Source organism: Aotus nancymaae, unplaced genomic scaffold (assembly GCF_030222135.1).
Source record: "Aotus nancymaae isolate 86718 unplaced genomic scaffold, 86718_ANA_hifiasm-v0.15.2.pri h1tg000009l, whole genome shotgun sequence".
Taxonomy (NCBI): domain Eukaryota; kingdom Metazoa; phylum Chordata; class Mammalia; order Primates; family Aotidae; genus Aotus; species Aotus nancymaae.
The window spans coordinates 3,814,932-3,836,512 of NW_026988420.1; the positions used below are offsets into that span (position 1 = coordinate 3,814,932).

General features: G+C 39.7%; 1 protein-coding gene across 4 annotated transcripts in view; it reads left to right on the forward strand.

The window, feature by feature from the left end:
- ATP8A2 (ATPase phospholipid transporting 8A2) overlaps positions 1-21,581 on the forward strand; it is a 670,261-nt gene that overhangs the window by 158,405 nt on the left and 490,275 nt on the right. For all 4 annotated transcript variants that reach the window (XM_021677381.2, XM_064373518.1, XM_021677384.2 and 1 more), the window contains exons 9-15: positions 1,519-1,646; positions 2,889-3,000; positions 10,714-10,879; positions 13,166-13,293; positions 14,379-14,456; positions 19,395-19,483; positions 19,870-19,914. In XM_021677381.2, the coding sequence (XP_021533056.1) occupies positions 1,519-1,646; positions 2,889-3,000; positions 10,714-10,879; positions 13,166-13,293; positions 14,379-14,456; positions 19,395-19,483; positions 19,870-19,914 (746 nt within the window). The remainder of the gene's footprint in view (positions 1-1,518; positions 1,647-2,888; positions 3,001-10,713; positions 10,880-13,165; positions 13,294-14,378; positions 14,457-19,394; positions 19,484-19,869; positions 19,915-21,581) is intronic.

Genomic DNA, 21,581 nt, shown 5'->3' on the forward strand with positions numbered 1-21,581 from the left:
GTAAAGTCGCCTCTGATGACTTGTGTTGTTATGGTGGACCCAACTGCAAATGTGGTCCCCACACATCTTTTTCTAGAGAAATAAAATACTCAGCACAAAGGGTTAGGCCTTACCCCAATGGAATCTATGGGAAGAATATGCCATCTATGATGAGGGGGAACACGTAAAGAGAGCTGGAAAAAGCGGGCTGCATCAAACTCTAGGTCGCAAAAGGTGCCAGGCCTTCATATGGTGTCTTACTGAGTTTTTTGCCTGTGATGCTTGAGAGAGGGGACATCTCAGCAAAGCTGAGTGGGTGGGAAGGACACAGCTTAGTGGACAAATGGAGCAAAAAGCTCCAGGTACCTCAGTTTACATCATCATTGTAATAAAGATTCTAATCCTAGAGAGTGATATAATTAGATATGAAACTTCCATGCCTTAAAGAAAACTATTCTTGTCATGTATTTTAATTCTAGAATGAAGAATAGTCTTTTTTGGTTCTTTTTTTTTGAGATGGAGTCTCACTCTGTCACCCAGGCTGGAGTGCAGTGTCGCAATCTCAGCTCACTGCAACCTCTGCCTACCGGGTTCAAGCGATTCTCCCACCTCACCCGCCTAACTATAGGTGCATGCCACCACACCTGGCTAGTTTTTATATTTTTTAGTAGACAGGGAGTTTCACCATGTTGGCTAGGCTGGTCTCGAACTCCTAAACTCAAGTGATCTGCCTGCTTTGGCCTCCCAAAGTGCTGGCATTACAGGCATAAGCCACTGCACCCAGTCAAAATGGAGAATGGTCTTTGACATATAACATTTTTGAGGATTTTGACAATTAAAAAAATTTTGCTGCTTAAAGTTGAAATCAGGAATTCTGTCTATATATCTTTCTTTTCTACTGTAGATATTTGCTTAAGACTTTTTTTTTCCATTTGAAGAAGAGTTACAGCCTGGGCACCATAGCAAGACCCTATCCCTACAAAAAAAATTAAAAAATAACTGGGCATGATGGCACACACCTGTAGTCCCAGCTACTTAGGAGGCTGAGGTGGGAGGGTCACTTGAGCCCAGGATTTTGAGGCTGCAGTGAACCATGATTGCACCACTGCACTCCAGCCTGGGGGACAGAGTGAGACCCTGTCTTTTAAATAAAAAGAGAAGGATGCTAGATAGTGTAAAATATTAAAGGTCTACTCTATTCTCTTTTCATGAGCAGTGTTAGAGTACAGCTAGTAGATTATCCTTGCTGTAGATGCTTGAGCATGTTAACTATTACTTATGCGCAGATGTTTCCAGCACAGTGGTGGGATCTTAACTTTTGGCTTCATTAAATTCTTTTGCCATATTCACATTAGATCATTGTGGCAAAAGCTGCTGGGAAAGTCTGCCTTGAGGGGCTGACAGTTTGGTTTGTTAGTTCCCCAAATTATTGCACTGGGGATGCCTTATTTTTCCTTTTGATTAACCACACGGATGCTGAATGGCGCCCCTAAACACAAAAGACTGTGTTTGATTTCCTCTTTTGGTTTAATCTTTCAGGGTTTGAGCCACACTGCTGACATGCAAACCCGGGAAGTTTTGATGAAGTTATCTGGAACCATAGAATGTGAAGGGCCCAACCGCCACCTCTATGACTTCACTGGAAACTTGAACTTAGATGGGAAAAGGTATTGTATTCCTTTTCCTTGTTGTCTGTTAAACTATGTGACTAAGAATTACTGGAGCTTTGGAAAATATATTTGTTTTCTAGTTTTGTAATATCTTAAAACAGTGAGATTTCATACCCTTTCAATTAATTTAAAGCCTTCCTTAAATTTAAGAAAAAATCCCTGAGCCCAAGGTTCTCAGATGAGGCTCAAAGCATGTGGCATATTCTTTCTGTGCCTATTCTCTGCCAGGCAGGAGAAATGGTTTTAGCTCCATAAAATTGTCCAGAAAAGCAGAGGAGGGCCATCTGAGTTATATAAAAGCTAATACATGTGTTACATAAATGTGTATTTTTTATTTTTTGCTAGCCTCCTTCTAAGGAGCATTTGTTTGTTTTTAGAAAGTTGAGTGAAATGAACGCTTATTCTTCCTTTAGAATATTCAGTGCCCTCCTGTCTATATCCTGTTATCTTTGTCCTTCTGGCGTTTGTGATGTTGTTCTGAAGTTGTCTTTTGTTATGATGTTGGGTTGTGGTTTCTACCTTCTGGCCATCTTTTGTTTTATGCCTCTTGCCAATGCCCCCCACCCCCAACCCTGTAACCCAGCCTCTTGGGCTGTCCTTTATATTTTGATGACCCAAGCCTTGGAAGGACCTGATCATGGGAATCAACCCAAATTACTATAAATATGACAGCTAAGTGTGGGTGCTTCTTGGTTTCATTTAGCACATATAACTATTCTATGGGCTCCCCATTTTGAATTTCTAAATTACCACTCAGGTGTTTATTTACTCATTAAGTCATCCTTAACAAACTTGATATGGTAGGTTGCTGCTTTTTTTTTTATTCCCTTCTAATAGTCTGTAAAATATACTAGATTTATTTTACGAATAATAATAATAATAATACTTCCAATAATAATACTTATTACAAATGAGTAAGTTTCAGTTATTATTTTAGCAACTTCCTTTCTGGGTGTTGAGTTTCATAACAGGATCCTGAGAGATATAATTCCCTCTAACATTTTATAGAAAAAACATTTTTTTCTGTAGTAACGAATGGATAAAATAAAGCTTTTTGTGGGTCTTTTTGGGATAGATTAAGCCAGTGGTAACCTTTGTTGCCTGTGTTTCTCAGTGAAGTAGTTCAAATTGGAGCAAAGGGAATATTTGATTTATTGTGGGTTCATTTTTAAGGGAAAAGCTCATGCTCATTTTCCAGACTATCATTTAATATCATTTTTTTAAATTTTTTATTTTTAGCCTTGTTGCCCTTGGGCCTGACCAGATCTTATTAAGAGGTACACAGCTTAGAAATACTCAGTGGGTCTTTGGCATAGTTGTTTATACTGGACACGACACCAAACTCATGCAGGTAAAACATTACTGATTTCAGTCTTTTTTTTTCTTTCTGCTTTTATTAACTAGAAGGTGGAAAATGCAGATGTTGCATTAGGAAGTTCAAGTTTGTCTATGAACCTAAATTTGGAAACAAACTGCCTTTATTTTAGTTCCTTAGGTAGTTTCTTCTAGATTTCTGTTCTTTTATCTGGTATTTGTTGCCTTTTGCCTGAAATACAAATGATCTTTGATTTCTAGATGTGGGGGAACATTCAGTTCTCTTATTTTATCTTCTGGACTTAAGGGAGGATTAGTTCTAACTTTTAAATTTCTCTTTCTACTTTTCCTCTTTACTCCATTAATTAGGAGTTTATAGCAAATTGTCTTATTTAACTGAATGTTGGACACTTTAAAATCAGTTATTTTTGAACTGTTTATTTTTCATATACCAAAGAAAAAAATGAAGTTAAAATGATTTTGCTCTTTTTCCCTGTTAGTTTTTTTAAAAAATTACTTGTGAATTTATAGGTCACATTGATATTATGATGTGTTTTGCCAGACAGCTTTGGAAATTCTACATAAATCAGTGTTCCTATATGTCATTTCTTACATTTCTTTGGTGTCACTTGGCATCTTGTTTTTGCTAATAGTGGCTATTAATGAGAATTGGCTTTTCAGCTTGTCTGCTCTTTTGTATAACTTCTAAAATGCACATTTGGCTGTACTTCTTGATTAAAAAATATTTAGTGACCACCATGTATCAAGAGTAGTGCTAGACCATATGGATGCAATAGTGAAAGGCCCAGTCTTACCCTTGGGGAGCCAGTCGAGCTAAGGACTGATATAGAATGACAAAGCAGAGAGATATGGAATGTGTGTCATGCCTAAGTGCTGTCAGTGTGTATAGGAGGGCCATCCAACCTAGGTTTGGGGGTACCTGGATGCTCAGAACGATTCCCTTGGCAGAAGCACATTTTAGATATCGAGCTAGGGAAGAGAGACTGTTGTGTTGATCTCCTCTTTGAGGTCAAAGGATAGTCAGATGAAAGAGTTAACTATCAGAGGAGATGAAGCAATAGATCCTGGTGGCCACCCCAGCTAGTAAACACATTGAAGACAGGGAGAGATGAGATTAGAAGGGTTGAGAGACTCTCTGAAGTTGGAGAGGATTGCTGGAGTTGCTGAGTGACAGGCTGATCAGTGTGTAGAATCTTGTCTTTGTATTTCTGGGGTAGACAATTTCTAGCTTGAGAGAGCTGGGAGTGACCCATGGGAGTAGGAAGCCAAGGGCAGAGCTGTTGAAGGTTATTTGATGTTGACAAGTAAGGAAATGAGAGACTAAGGCATTTAATAGGGTCAGCGCTGTGATTTTGAAGATGGGATAATAGTGAGGCTGGGCCACAGAGGAATGCCATGAGCCAGTTGTCAAGTCTTCAGTGAGTGACAGGGAGCAACTGAGAGGTTGGTGGCCTGGTTATGGGGGAGGGGCAGAAGGTAGCGCAGCTAAATGGCATGAATTTTATGAGTGAGTTTTTTTTTGACATGTCATCCAAGGAATAAAGGTCCACAAGTATTATCAGGTCTTGAATATACATCTGGTAATGTTACCTTCAGAGGCCAAAGGATGCAGATGTCTACTTGCTCACCCTCTGCCTGGGTGTGCTCAAGGGAGGTGTGTCCTTGACTGTGTGAGGCAAGGAGGAGGAGAGCTCTTCAGGGAGTCGTGGTACAGAGAGAAGTTCAGGAGCTGGAATGGTAGGGCCCCAGTGCAAGAGGGCGGTTGCAGAGGTCGTGTACTGAAGCAAGGTGGGAGGGCTCCATGGCAGCTGGAAAAATGGAGTTGGTGAATGCTGAGAGGCAGCTCTTGGGTAGATCAGGATTTTTTAATGTATCTGAGATGTGCTTGATCTGTCGCCACTGCTAGGTCCTCATCCATTCACAAAGGCTGACTGGAATGCTTTAAATTTCTTGTTTCTGAGCAGCCTGCATATGCAGACTTTATCTTGATGAATGGTTTAGTGCTCTAGCCATGCAAGAACTCAGGAGGTTAGGATTGGTGGACCAGTTGGGACCAGGAGTTTGAGACCAGTCTGGAAGACATAGTGAGACCCCATTAAAAAATAGTTTAGCACCCTGCCACCTAGAAGGTGTCCTTTAGCTCCCATAGTGCAGCGTCAGTAACCTTTGCTAAACACTTTTGGTGCTCCACTAACCACAGGTCACTACTCTGTTTTTGTTTTGTTTTTGTTTTTTTGAGACAGGGTCTGGTTTTCTTGCCCAGGCTGCAGTGTGGTGACGCAATCTCGGCTTACTGCAACCTCAGCCTCCCAGGCTCAAGCCATCCTCCATCAGTCTCCTGAGTAGCTGGGACTACAGGCTCGTGCCACTATGCCCAGCTAATTTTTGTATTTTTTGTAGAGACAGGGTTTCACCATGTTTCCCAGGCTGGTCTTAAACTTCTGAACTCAAGCGATCCACCCACCTTGGCTTCCCAAAGTGCTGGGATTACAGGCTTGAGCCACCGTGCCCAGCCTACTTCTGGGCTGGGTGATGATGAAGTGGCAAAGAGATCATGGGTAGCTAGCTCACATTTGGTCAAGGTCCCAATACTAGTTTTAAGATTGTGCATATTACACATATGTTCATTGAGGCATTGTTTACAATAGCAAAGACCTGGAACCAACCCAAATGCCCATCAATGATAGTCTGGACAAGGAAAATGTGGCACATGTACACCATGGAATACTATGCAGCCACAAAAAACAATGAGTTTGTGTCCTTTGTAGGGACATAGATGAATCTGGAAACCATCATTCTCAGCAAACTAACACAAGAACAGAAAATCAAACACTGCATGTTCTCACTCATAGGTGGGTGTTGAACAATGAGAACATATGGACACAGGGAGGGGAGCATCACACACTGGGGTCTGTTGGGGGGGACTAGGGGATGGCCAGCAGGGGGTAGGGAGTTGGGGAGGGATAACACGGGGAGAAATGCCAGATATAGGTGACGGGGATGGAGGTAGCAAACCACATTGCCATGTATGTACCTATGCAACAATCCTGCATGTTCTGCACATGTACCCCAGAACCTAAAGTGCAATAAAATATATTTAAAAAATAAAAAAAAAGAAAAGATTGTGCATATTATAAATTTAAGAACTTTCCAAAATTTCTTATACACTGGGGTTGTTTTTTTTTCAGGGTATCATATTGTTTTTCTAGAGCATACATTGGTAATACAGCTTTTGCTCTAGAAAAACAATATTACAAGTATGCTCTAGAAAAACAGTGTTACATGAGTTAATTACACTGCCCTTTAAAATGCTCCAATATCTCTTCAGTGAGTAAGGCATGCACTGATTTTCCGTTCTGTGAGTGTGAGAAGCACTTATCCTTGCCCCTAGATGTGATAAGCCTCTTTGCAAGAGTTCTTGCATGTTGACTGCTCTTGTATAGGATGATGGAAAACCCCAGAAACATCTGTGCTAGACCTGCTGTGCCTTTAGGGCTGAAACAACAGGTAAAAATAATGAGTTTTCAAAAGAAATATAGCACACATAGCTGGAAGCCATCCTGTTTGTGAAATAACAACGTTTGTCTGTGCTTGTGCGACTTGACCACAGAGGGGAAACTCAATTGCTGTAGGGTTCTTCTACCCGTTTTTTTTTTTTTTTTTTTTTTAGGTCTCTTACCTCAATGCCTTTTGTCCTTCAAGGTTCCTCTAGTTCATGCTTAGTTTACTTACATACAGAAATATTTCAGTCTACTATTTCTATTGGTTCATTTAATGGGAGAAAGAGATTATCACACTAATTACAGCAAACATGCGCTATTCTGAGCAATGCACATATATCAACTTGTTTATTCCTCACAATGGCTAGGTATATTGTGCTCATTTTACAGATGAGGAGACTTGAGGCACAGAGTGTCCTAGTAACCCAAGCTTACAAAACTAGTAAGATTCAAAACACAAGCAGTCTGGCTGGGTGTGGTGGCTCACCTCTGTAATCCCAGCACTTTGGGAGGCCGAGCCAGGTGGATCACCTGAGGTTAAGAATTTGAGACCATCCTGGCCACCATGGTGAAACCCCATCTCTACTAAAAATACAAAAATTATCTGGGTGTGGTGGCACATGCCTATAATCTCAACTTCTCAGGAGGCTGAGGCAAGAGAATCACTTGAACCCAAAAGGTGGAGATTGCAGTGAGCCAAGTTTGTGCTGCTGTACTCCAGCCTGGACAACAGAGCCAGACTCTGTCCCCCCCACCCCCTCCCAAAAAAGGAATAAACAGGCAGTGAAACTCCAGAGTCAATGTTAACTCAGGGGTCCCCAAGCCCCAAACCACAGTCTGTGGCCTGTTAGGAACCAGGCCACAGCAGGAAGAGAGTGGCAGGTGAGCTAGTGAAGCTTCATCTGTATTTACAGCAGCTCTCTATCCTTTTCATTACTGCCTGTGTTCTGCCTCCTGTCAATCATCAGTGGCATTAGATTCTCACAGGAGCGTGAACCCTGCTGTGAACTGCACATGCGGGGAATCTAGGTTGCATGCTCCTTATGAGAATCTAATGCCTGATGGTCTGTCACTGTCTCCCATCACCCCCAGATGGGACCGTCTAGTTGCAGGAAAACAAGCTCAGGGCTCCTACTGATTCTACATTATGGTGAGTCATATAATTATTTCATTATATATTACAACGTTAAGAGCAATAGAATTAAAGCGCACAATAAATATAATGCGATTAAATCACCCCAAAATCATCCCCACCTAAGTCCGTGGAAAAATTATCTTTCATGAAATCAGTACCTGCTGCCAAAAAGATCGGGGACAGCTGTTCTAACTAGAATTCAGATTCACGTCGGATTTCAGCTTTTTCAAAATCTGACATTTTGACCTGTTTCTATTTATAATTCCATTACACTGAAGTAACCAGGTTCTTTAAGAATTTTACAGAAGAACTTATAATGCCTGTAGGAATTTAACATTAAAAACTCATCATTGGGCTAGGTGCGGTGGCTCACACCCGTAATCCTAGCACTTTGGGAGGCTGAGGTGGGCAGATTGCCTGACCTTAGGGGTTCATGACCACCCTGGGCACCATGGTGAGACCTCTGTCTCTACTAGAAATACAGAAAATTAGCTGGGCGTGGTGGTGTGCACATGTGGTTCCAACTACACAGGAGGCTGAGGCAGGAGAATCACTTGAACCTGGGAGGCAGAGTTTGCAGTAAGCTGAGGTCACACCACTGCACTCCAGCCTGGTGACAGAGTGAGACTCCATCTCAAAAAAAAAAAAAAAAAAGAAGCTCACCATTGATCATTGCAATTACAAATATTCACGAAGTGGGAGTGAGTAGGCCGAGTTTGGCTTTCCACAAAGTGCATGTGTTGAAGCCTGAAGTTTTGGGATCATTCCTCTTCTGTTGGATGAAAGATACATTTTTCTAATCCTCCAAATTGGCTGGAATTCAACCACTGAAAAAGTTCGGAAGTCAGTGATAAATGGGGTCATAGAAATGAGGTTTGAAGTTTATGATAATTTTTTTGCTGCCTGTACGTTTAGTAAATGTTTATTAAGAATGGTAAGATCATGCTTAGTTTTTAAGAGTTAGGACGCACAGTCCTGGACCTGGCCTGCTGGCTCTTACCATGAGGCCAGGTGTTGATGTGTCGTTCCAGTTGACCTTAGTATAGTATTTTGATTGATGATAAGTTGGTGTTTTCTAATGGATTTCCGTTCAGACTCCTGAGGAATTTTTTTTTTAAGTCCATAAAGGATGAATAATTTAGAGAAATAAAGTAAAAGGGAAAAAAGTAGAAATAAAGGGAAAAGCTGCTGTGTTGTTTAGATATTTAAAGGACTTAGCTTTTCAGAATCACCAGTGCAATCCCCCAACTCCTCTACCCCAAAAGAATAGTACTTTTGATTTAGCAATAGAATTCGTATAACAACTTCAGTGATGTGGTATAAATTTTTCTTGGAGCTTAGGAGTGAATTGCCTCATGTTTTCATCTCAATTTCATTTTCACATTGTTGACTTTATTTGTATTCTTATCTTTGGAGACGTTTTCATCACTAGATCAATTGAGACTAGTGAAGGAGAAGGCTGACTTCAGTTTGGCACAAGGTACCATTTTTTATGGTTAGTGCCTTAGAAGCTTTCAGATCACCCGAATTTGTCCATTCGATGTTGTCTCTTAAAAGCCCGGGCCCGTGTTTCGTAGAAGGAGACCTGCAGGCTGGCGCTCCTGTGTGAACCTCTCCCTGTCCAGTTCCTGGCTTCTGATTTAATTCAGGAATTATCTCACCTCTGGAATGGATTATAATTAATTCCCCTGTAGCTTTCCTCTCTTCAGTGTCTCCCTCCTCCATCAGCTGTATTACTGTACTGGTTTCCTCTGGCTGCTGTGACAGATTTCCATAGTTTTAGTGACTTAAAAAAACGTGAGTTACTATGCTGAAGTTCTAAGGTCAGAAGTCTAATATGAGTCTCCTTGCACTAAAACTCGAGATGGTGGCTGCTCTTTTCTGCAGGCCACCAAGGGGAATCTCTTTGATCATTTCTCTGTCACCACCTCTCCCTTTGAGCACAATTGGGAAAGGTTCTCCCTTTTGATGACTCTGTGGTTAGATTGGGTCCATTGGGTAATCCAGGATAATCTTTCCCCATCTCACAGTTGCTAATTTAATTTAATCTCATCTGCAAAGCTCCTTTTGCTGTATAAAATAACATACTCGGGCCAGGTGCCATAGCTCATGCCCATAATCCCAGCACTTTGGGAGGCCAAGGTGGGTGGATCACCTGAGGTCAGGAGTTTGAGACCAGCCTGGCCAACATGGTGAAACGCTGTCTCTACTAAAAATACAAAAAATTAGCCAGGTGTGATGTTGGGCACCTGTAATCCCAGATACTTGGGAGGTGAGGCACGAGAATCACTTGAACTTGGGAGGTGGAGGTTGTGGTGAGCCGAGATCACACCACTGTACTCTAGCCTGGGCAACTGAGACTGTCTCAAAAAATATAATAAAATGACATGCTCACAGTGCCCCAGGAGTAGGATGTGGGCATCACTGGTGGGAGGGGATCATTAGTTTGCCCACCACACTACCTTCAGATATTTTTAAATAAAATGAGTCTTCCTACTCCTACTTCTTATTCACAGTTCTCCAAGTGAACTTTTTGTCCATCCACTTATTTTGACACTCATTAATGTTCTGTTTTGCATTATTGATATGTATGTGTTTGTGTATGTCTTTTTATTCCTCAAATTCTGGGCTCCAGGAGGAAAAATATGTGCTTTAGAAATATCGCCTTGTATTTACTATAGAGCTGTACTATTACTGTGAAGGTCTTCTTTAGATTTTTATGATATGGAACTTCTAAATTTCTCTTGAATTACCATTGTTCTGATTTATTTGAAACTGGACTCTATTTAGAACCTGTTGTGTTCTAAGATAAGCAAAGTGACAATTTTATGCTAAGATATAATCATAAGAAGTACAGAATGAATCATGTATTGTTGCAATGTGTTCATTAAACTGGTAGAGTATGTTGTCTTCATTACTTAAAACTAGCTGTTGATTCAGAAGCATGGTATACTTTTGAATTGCATTGATTATTTGGCCAAAAAACAGTCTTTTGCTTGTCGGTTGTTAAATATGGTTGTTTTACCTCCTTTCCCCCAACCCCTTTCCCCAAATGTTTCTGTGACCCTTACTGACTTTCAACGCCATTGTGTAGAATTCAACCAAGGCGCCTCTCAAGAGATCAAATGTTGAGAAGGTGACTAACGTGCAGATCTTGGTGTTGTTTGGCATCCTCTTGGTCATGGCCTTGGTGAGCTCAGCGGGGGCCCTGTACTGGAACAGATCTCATGGCGAAAAGAACTGGTACATCAAGAAGATGGGTAAGTGTCAGGGTGAGTTGCTCATTCAAGTGGAACGAAATCATCCTTGGGACATTCTTGCAGGCATGGTTGTTGTATGGTGTCCCTGCTGTCCTTCTGTTCCCTTTGGTTACTGTACATAATGCCAGCCTTGCAAGGAGAAATGAGATTAGGATCATGTGATGAAGTGAAGACGGGCACATTTGGGAATTGATTCATACTCAAATGGTTATTTTTAAACCCTGTGTTAAAGTATTTTCTTAGGGGTCGCCCTAGGAGTTACAATGTATGTCTTAATTTGTCTGAATCTACTTTTGATTAATACTAACTTAATTCTAGTCAAATACAGAAATGTCACTCCAGTGTACCTCCATGTCCTCTCCTGCTTGATACTGTCATTGTTATATTCCATTTATCTGTGTTGTCAACTCCAAAATACAGCGTTATATTTATTGCTTTATATAATCTTATGTCCCTTAAAGAAGCTAAAGGAAGAAAGAAAAAAGTATATTGACAGGGTGTTTTTTTTTTTTGTTTTTTTTTTTTGTTGTTGTTGTTTTGAGACAGTCTCACTCTGCTGCCCAGGCTGGAGTGCAGTGGTATGATCTCGGCACACTACAACCTCTGCTTCCTGGGTTCAAGTGATTCTTCTGCCTCAGCCTCCTGAGTAGCTGCGACTACAGGCATGTGCCACCACACCTGGCTAATATTTGTATTTTTAATGGAGGCGAGGTTTTACCATATTAGCCAGGCTGGTCTTGAACTCCTGACCTCATGCAATCTGTGCACTTTGACCGCCCAAAGTGCTGGGATTACAGGCGTTAGCCACTGTGCCCGGCCAAGGTTGTTGTATATTAACATATTTACTTACCATTTCCAGGACTCTTCATTTCTTCCTCTGGATTTGAGTTACCAGCTGGTATCATTTCTTTGCTTCATGTATCTTCATTCTCTCCTCACTCTTTTGCACTGTCATATGTATTACATCTGTATATAAGTTCAACAATGCAATTTTATGATGCTTTTTGCAATTGCTTTTTAAAAATTGAGAGTATATAATTATACTATCTTTTATAAATACCTATAGAATTATCATTACTAGTGTCCTTTATTTGTTTATGTGGATTTTAATTACTGTCTGGTATCTCGTCTTTCATCCTGGAGAACTTCTTTAGTATTTTTTGCGTTTGTAATCTGTCGGGTATATATTTGTTTATACCTTAGAGATACTTGTAACTATTGGAACTTGGAGATCCTATTTAGAAACTCCTTAATTATACAGGAGAACAGGAGAGCAAAGTAATATGTCAGTAAGAAAAGCAACCAGCAGGAAAAACGGAAGGCTTGGTAGTGAGTAGGAAGTAAAAGAATTGTGGAAATGTAAAACTACTGGCCAGCTCCTTATCTTTCCATCACAGCCACTCTCCAGAACTCTAATCTGGAATCAGACTACAACCATTTGATGTAATTTTCTGGGAAAAAACCCAGTAACTATGCTTTGGAGCCATTACAATTCTCAATCTCCTTCCAATCCTAGCCTTCTGCTACCTTTATTCTCATTCTAGTTCCCTTCGCAGACAGCTTTAATACCAGTTAAACCCTGTTGCAATGTTCTCTTTAAGCCTCTTGCTAAGTTAAGAAGATCTCACTACTTTACCCTTCAAGCAGAAGATCATGGCTGTCAGGGAAAGCACTTCCCCTTGATACCCCCAAAGCTTGTGCCCCTCTCTTTCTCCCCCATTCTCTGTTCCTCCTGGAGCTGACGCTGCCTCTGCTGTGGTGGACTCCATCCTCTAGGACCCTGTGACATCTGTAGGAGTCTTGTTCGCTCCAGACATCTCTTCTCCTCTCTTTAATTAGGCTCAAGCTCTCTCTTTGTCTGCTTCTCTTGTTCACACATTTCTCCATCTTTCCAGCTCTTTGGAGTATCCCCAATATACTTGTACCTTAGTGAGGTTGTAGGTATTCCTTACAACCATTTCAAATGCCCATCTTCTTTTCTACATTCTTTCAAGTTTGCTTCATTTCTCTGTTCTTCAAAACTTGACACCAGCATTTCTTCTTCTGGATAGCCTTCAGTGACCATGCCTTTCCACTAGAAGGCCTCCTGTAAGCGTCTCTTTAATAGATGCATCCTGCTGCGTGGTTACATTGCGGGGCCTGTGTGCCTCCTACAGAAACCAGTCATTGAACTCTCAGTTCCTGACATACAGGAGGTGCTCAATAACTATTTTAACATGAATCTCTAAATAAGCCAATAGACTTTGGTTGTGAACACCTTTCAGATACTCTGGTTTCTTTCCACAGATACAACTTCGGATAATTTTGGATACAACCTGCTGACGTTTATCATCTTATACAACAATCTTATTCCCATCAGTCTGTTGGTGACTCTTGAGGTTGTGAAGTACACTCAAGCCCTTTTCATAAACTGGGTGAGTATTAACGCAGAGTTGAATTGCTGTTTTCCAATGCTATTTCAGATCCTTTGACGTTTAACTGAGCACTTGGAAAAGAAGAACTATATTCATTTACCATTAGGTCCAGGGGCTTAAACTTGCCATACAAAGAACTGTCCAGGGATGACCAGTGAGGGTGTTCCTGGGGAATGGGGAGGGCAGTGGTACCTATTAAAAGGTTGTTGTGAAGATTGATCAGATAATGGGGTGGAATCCTGAGCCGGCGTTTGTCATCCAGCTGCACCTGCTGTTGAAGCTTTTAACGTCTGATTAGTGCTGAAGAAAATGTCTCCTGGGTGTGTTTACTATAGTGGTCACTTGCATATCAAAATTCATTGTGATGGTCAACTTGGATTTGATTGTAAGGATGTAGATAGGATTTTTAAATGATTGCCATGGTGCTTAAGCAGTGGAATTCAGCAGCCAGTATTTGTAGAACAGGCACTTTGATGTGCATTTTTATTTGATCTTTGCAACAATCCTGTGAACAAGGTCCGAATCATGAGTTAGTCTAGGTTGTGAAATGATTATCTTGAAACCAAATCTTTTATATATATTTCTTTTTTGAGACAAAGCCACACTCTGTCACCCAGGCTGGAGTGCAGTGGTGCGATTTCAGCTCACTGCAACCTCCACCTCCCAGGTTCAAGAGATTTTCGTGTGTCAGCCTCCCAAGTAGCTGGGATTACAGATGTGCGCCACCATGCTCGGCTAATTTTTGTATTTTTAGTAAAGACAGGGTTTCACCATCTTGGCCAGGCTGGTCTCAAACTCTTGACCTCAAGTGATCTACCCACCTCAGCCTCCCATAGTGCTGGGATTACAGGCATGAGCCATCATGCCTGCCAATCTTCTGTGTATTAATTCCATGCTTTCCCTTAAATCGCAGGGTTTCTCTATCCTGGTCACCACTGTATTTCACCCCAACATTTAAAATGAGCATTTATATTAAAATAAAAGGGTTTTAAATTACCCACTCTTAGCTTCTTTTCTGTGTTAATCTGTATGAAGGATTAATTATATCTATTTTCTGAAATGCTGTCTCTTGTTCTCTCTCTCAGGACACAGATATGTATTATATAGGAAATGACACTCCCGCCATGGCCAGGACATCAAACCTTAATGAAGAGCTTGGGCAGGTGAAAGCCTCTTTGGGAACTTTGGAAACGGTGACATGAGCATGAGGGGACATGAGTGTTAGCAGAAGAACCATGGAGAGATTTTGCAAAAATACTTCTCTGTGAACATGGCTAGAACAGCTGAAGAGCTATATAACACTTTTGAATGTGCCATTAAATCTAAGTGTTTCTCGGTTTTTACTTGCTTTTCAAGACACAGCTATATCGTATCACCCAGAAGTAACGTGCAAAAAAGAAAGAAAGAAAGATGTAATATAAAAAATACAGTGCAACATCATTTGGGACCCTTAAAAAAGTATTATCAGGAGCAAATGACAAGGAAAACAATGGCTAAGATACTCAGATATTGAGTAACCCTACAAAACATGTGGGGACCAATTTAAAGGACATATATCCCTCACATGCTCTGGACTTTTTCTCTGGAATATTCTAGGGAATAGTGTCTTTTCTGCCTGACCCCTGAACTCCTCTTGCCTTTACTAAGTTGTGCTGTGCATTGTGTCTGTGTCTCACAAAAATTCCTGTAAGGAATAACCTCTTTTTAAATGTTTTATGTAATTTAATTAATTTATTTTTTCAATTTTTATTTTAGACTCAGGGGGTACATGTGCAGGTTTGTTATGTGGTATATTGCGTGATGCTGAGGTTTGGGATATCAGTGATCCCATCACTCAGGTACCTGAGCATCGTACCCAATAGTTTTTCAACCGTTTTCCCCAATCCTGTCTAGTAGTCCCCAATGTCTGTTGTTCCCTTATTTATGTCCTTGAATATGCAATGTTTAGCTTCCAGTTAACAAGTGAGAACATGTGGTATTTGGCTTTCTGTTCTTGCATTAATTCACTTGAGATAATGGCCTCCAGCTCCATCCATGTTGCTGCAAAGAACATGATTTCATTTTTTTTTTTTCTGGCTATGTAGTATTCCATGGTGTATATGTACCACATTTTCTTTATCCATTTAGGTGTTGATGGGCACCTAGGTTGATTCCATGTCTTTGTTATTGTGAATACTGCTGTGATAAACATGCTGCATATGTCATTTTGGTAGGATGATTTGTTTTCCTTTGGATATATACCCAGTAATGGGATTGCTAGGTCAAATGGTAGTTCTGTATTAAGTTCTTGGAGAAATCTTCCACTGCTTTCCACAGTGGCTGAACTAATTTACACTCCCACCAATAATGGATAAGTGTTCCCTTTTCCATGTGGCATTGCCAGCATCTGTTGTTTTTTTGACTTTTTAATGATAGCCATTCTGACTGGTGTGAGATGTTATCTCATTGTGGTTTTGATTTGCACTTCTCTGATGATTAGTGATGTGGAATATTTTTTCATATTTTTTTGGCCACTTATATGTTTCTTTGGAGAATGTCTCTTCATGTCTTTTGCTCCTTTTTTTTTAATAGAGCTGTTTGGTTTTTGCTTGTTCAGTTGTTTAAGTTGCTTATATATTCTGGATATTATATCTTTGTCAGATGTATAGTTTGCAAATTATTTTCTCCCATTCTGTAGGTTGTCTGTTTACTCGGTTGGTAGTTTCTTTTGTTGTGAAGAAGCTGTTTAGTTTAATTAGGTCCTACTTGTTGATTTTTGAGGACTAACCTTTTTTGATGCATTACCATTAAAGATTTTTATTTTATTTTATATAGCCTATTTAAACCCACCAGGAACCCTAAGGGGAGGGTGTTGTACCTTCATTTTATAAAGAAGGAAAGGAGTAACTTATTGAAGGAGGCCTGGTTATTCGGTGTCAGACTGGGGACTTTGGGTTGTCTGTCGAGATCTGGCTTTCCCAAGCTTTCCTGCCCAGTGTAGGAACGATACCATATTTCATCTCCCTGGCTCCTCAGCACCCCTCTGTGAAAATGCAGATAACGTAGCTCATTCATCTGAGGGTTAGAAAAACTCCCTTATGCTTTCTTCGTTTTTCTTTCCTCAGGGATAAAGTGAATTCTGTGATGGTTTGTGTATCATTTTTGAATTTATTGCCAGAAAACTGAGGCTCAAGTTTGTAGACTAAAACAGAACTTTGTAGACAAAAAAAGCAGGTGATTCTGTTTCTTTGATATAATTTTCCAGACCTACTTAGAGTTAATTTTTGTCTTTATCTTTCCTTAAATTGTTTATATTCATATAAGTGCTCTTAAATTCTTAGTACAACAGGATGGATTGTTATTACAGAGACTGTCCTTGGCACAGAGCACAAATCCTCCCACCGCCTTTGGGGCTCTGGTCACATAGGGCTGGGTACAGCACCTAAAGCAGGCCTTGGACCTTGGGCTTTCAGTCCTCATTTGCTGTTGTTTTTGTTTATGTTCTCTTATTCTAGAATGGCCTTGTCAGTTCCCTTATCTGTCTGGTAAAATCCTTCTCCTGTAAGAATCAGTGAGTTCTTGGCACATACCAGGCTAAATTTGCCTCCTCTTTGAACTCTTCTCCAGTTTTCCGGGCTTGGCTAATCTGTCTTCTGTGTTCCTGTAACAGTCTTTCCAAACATAAATGCAGTAAAATAGGGGTTATGAGTGATGTAGTATCTATTTCTCTGTGGAGAGTGTGAGGGAGTGGGTGTGCCCTATAGAAGGTCTTTGGTTGCCTCTGTTAGTTTAGCACAGTGTGCAGTATATATTTTTTTGCAGGTGTCACTGAACTGGACCTGAATAATTCAAGGATTGAAAGTGTTCAAGAGGTACCCATGGATGCTTCAATAACTCATCTTAACTGAAGATATGGGGAAAGTTTGCATGGGGAAGAGGTTTTGAGTTGGAACTTTAAGGATAAGTTAGAATTAGCTAATCTTAATAAGCCCGTGTCATAAAATGTTCATTTTTAATTTTTTTTGAGGCAAAGCAATGGGGAAGGATTCCATATTTAATAAATGATGTTGGGAAAACTGGCTAGCCATATGCAGAAAGCTGAAACTGGATCCCTTCCTTACACCTTATACAAAAATTAACTCAAGACAGATTAAAGACTTACATATAAAACCTAAAACTGTAAAAACTCTAGAAGAAAACCTAGGTAAAACCATTCAGGACATAGGCATGGGCAAAGACTTCATGACTAAAACACCAAGAGCAATGGCCACAAAAGCCAAAGCAGACAAATGGGATCTAATTAAACTAAAGAGCTTCTGCACAGCAAAAGAAACTGTCATCAGAGTGAACAGGCAGCCTACAGAGTGGAAGAAAATTTTTTCAATCTATCCATTTGACAAAGGGCTAATATCCAGAATCTACAAAGAACTTAAACAAATTTACAAGAAAAAAACAACCCCATCAAAAAGTGGGCGAAGGATATGAACAGACACTTCTCAAAAGAAGATATTTATGCAGCCAAGAAACATATGAAAAAAATGCTCATCTTCACTGGTCATTAGAGGAATGCATATCAAAACCACAATGAGATACCATCTCATGCCAGTTAGAATGGCAATCATTAAAAAGTCAGGAAACAACAGATGCTGGAGAGGATGTGGAGAAATAGGAATGCTTTTACACCGTTGGTGGGAGTATAAATTAGTTCAACCGTTGTGGAAGACAGTGTGGTGATTCTTCAGGGATCTAGAACTAGAAAGAAATACCATTTGACCCAGCAATCCCATTACTGGGTATATACCCAAAGGATTATAAATCATTCTGTTATAAAGACATATGCACATGTATGTTTACTGTAGCACTGTTCACAATAGCAAAGACTTGGAATCAACCCTAATGCCCATCAATGCTAGACTGGATAAATAAAACGTGGCACATATACACCATGGAATACTATGCAGCCATAAAAAAGAATGAGTTCATGTTTTTTGCAAGGACATGGATGAAGCTGGAAACCATCATTCTCAGCAAACTAACACAAGAACAGCAAATCAAACACTGCATGTTCTCACTTATAAGTGGGAGTTGAACAATGAGAATACATAGACACAGGAAGGGGAACATCACACACCAGAGCCTGTTGGGGGTTGTGGGTCTGGGGGAGGGATAGCATTGGGAGAAATACCTAATGTAAATGATGAGTTGATGGGTGCAGCAAACCACTATGGCACATGTATACCTATGTAACAAACCTGCACGTTCTGCACATGTACCCCAGAACTTAAAGTATAAAATATATATATATATGTATATCTATATAAAACTATATATACGTGTGTGTGTGTGTATGTATACACACACAAATATACACACACACACATATAAAGACAGAAAGAATCCCTGTTTACTAAAAGGCAGATTCTACTAAATTTTCCATACCTCTAAGACTTACTGCATGTAAAAATTGTTTAAAGTATTAATTACCCCTAGGGTACTAATATTATATTTAGATGTAGTATTTGACTTCTTTAGGAGCTTTAATAACTTGAACTCCCTTTGATGGTTTTCAAAAAACTTCTCAGTGCATTTGTTTATATTGTATCATTAAGAAAAATTACCGAGTAAGCAATTTATGTAATCAGTACCTCTTCTATACAACAGTAAAATCCTGCTTCCCTAGACCAGTTATATGGGATTTCTTGAAGATATCTAGCACTCAGCAAGTTCTGTCTCCTCTTTGGAAGGCCACTGGGAAACTGGAGGTTCCTCTGGAGGCAATTCTGTTAATTTCTCTCCCTCGCTAATTCATGACATAATTTCTCAAATGATATGTGTAGAATGATGGTGCGTAACATTCAGTAGTACATCATTCAGTCAGAGCTCTGACTGCAGCTTCCTCTGCATATTCTGGTATACTTTGACTATATCATTAGTTGTGGAAGAAGGTTTGTAAGTGGTCTAAATATTAAAGTATTAATATATTTTTTATTACTAATTAGCTTGCTTTAAGGAAATCTACCCGTTTCATACAGGTTTTGAAAAGTGTAGACGGAAAGACTTCATTTATTGATCTTTGCATCTTAATACTTCTTGATGTATATTTCTTCTATTCTTTGATTTAGGTGAAATATCTCTTTTCTGACAAGACTGGAACGCTTACATGCAATATCATGAACTTTAAGAAGTGCAGCATTGCCGGAGTAACCTATGGGTCAGTGTGTTTATCACTCACTGAACATTTACTTGTATTCTTTCAAGAAAATAAGTTTATTTTTTAGCAACTTAGTCAAATATCTTGACTTTCTGATGTTTTGAAAGGCTCTTTATCCTTTCAAAACAAAAAAATCTGAATCCTTTACAGTGGATTTAGATATGTAGTTACTATGGAATGTGTTTATAACTAAATGGATCCCAAATTAAACTCTAAAGAGTTAAAATGTGGTTTATTTCTGAAAATATTAACTTGGTAAGAAGTCCCAGAGAATCTGTAAGTTTGTATATCTAATCAAAGAATTATACATTTACTCATGTTTTGATCAGAATGTCTGTCTTTTGATCGCAGTTTTGTGACCACTCTGTTTTCCCTTTCTCTGACAGTCACTTCCCAGAATTGACAAGAGAGCCATCCTCAGATGACTTCTGGTAAGTAGATTCTAGCACTTCTTGACACTGTAGTGGAAAAGCCTTTGGAATAATTTTTATTTATTTATTTACACTTATTACATTTCTATTGCCCAGGCTGGACTGCAGTGGTACAGTCATAGCTCACTGTAGTCTCAAACTCCTGGATTCAGGTGATTCTCCTGCCTCAGCCTCCTGAGTAATTAAAACTACAGGCATGCACCACCATGCCTGACTAATTTTGTAATTTTTTTTTTTTTTCTGTAGAGATGCAATTTCACTGTGTTGCCCAGGCTGGTCTCAAACTCGTGGCCTCAAGCTATATTGAACCTCTTGGGTTGATCCTCCAATTTTGTTATTTTTTGCTCTCATTTTCCGTAATTTTTTTGTTTTATTTTCTTGTATTTTTTTCATCTTGATCTTCTATCCTTCGTCATGAGTTTTTCGTATGATCTCACTTTGAGTTTTCTAAAGTATTCCCCTAATCTTGCTTTTGCTTTCTGTGTTTTCTCTGCTCTCCTCTCCCATCCTCCCTACCACCTACCCATGGTGTTTTCATTTATTTTCCATAACCTTTCTTCAAAGGCCTGGTGATCGTTAGCTATGTGCTCATATATTTTTATTATTTCCTTTTGTATAAAATATATGTAACATAATATTTATCATTTGACTCTTTTAAATGTACAATTCAGTTGCACTGAGTATATTCATGTTTTGCAGCCATCAGCATCATTCATTTGTAGAACTTTTTCATCTGAAACCCTATCTATTAAACAAAAATTCATCATTGCCGCTTGCCTGCAAACCCTAGTACCACCAATGTATTTTCTGTCTCTATGATTTTGCCTGTTCTAGGTACCTCATGCAAGTGAAATTGTACACTGTTTGTGTTTTTGTGTTTGGTTTATTTCCCTTAGCATGTCTTCAGGCTTCATCCATATTGTAGAATGTGTCAGAATCTCCTCTCTTTGGAAGGCTGAGTAATATTGGATTGCATGTATATGCCATGCTTTGTTTATGCCATCATCTGTTCATGGGCATTTGTGTTGCTTCCACCTTTCGGCTACTGTGAATAACGCTGCTGTGAACACAGACATACAAGTATCTGTTTCAGTCCCTGCTTTCCATTTTTGGGGGTTTATGTCTAAATATGGAATTACTGGGTCGTATGGTAATTCTGTGTTTGACTTTTTGAGGAAAAACCATGCTATTTTCCATAACAGCACGACCATTTGACATTCCTGCCAGTGATGCACAAGGATTTCACTTTCTCCATGTCCTGGCCAACACTTGTGATTTTTCAGGTTTTGTTTGTTTTATAGTAGCCATCCTAATGGGTATGAAGTGGTACCTTATTGTAGTTTTGATTTCTGTTTCTCTTATAAGTAGTGATGCTGTCTGTCTGCACGTGTTTTAAAGCTTATATATAAGAAACCTGATTGTTAGGGCTGTGTGTGGAGTGGAGACACTGCGATTGATGACTGATTACCTTCCGGGAGAATGATCTGCCAGGACTCACTAATATATTAAGGGATCCCTGGATGTCTGTGGGTCTTCTTGTCAGCTGGTCAGCTTTCTTTTCATAAAAAGAACTTTCTAGTTTCCTGCCAAGGGCTATAAATTTGGTGGCAACTGTTTTGGAAGCTGCATGGAGACAGTCGGCCAGTGATTGTACCTTTCAGCATATA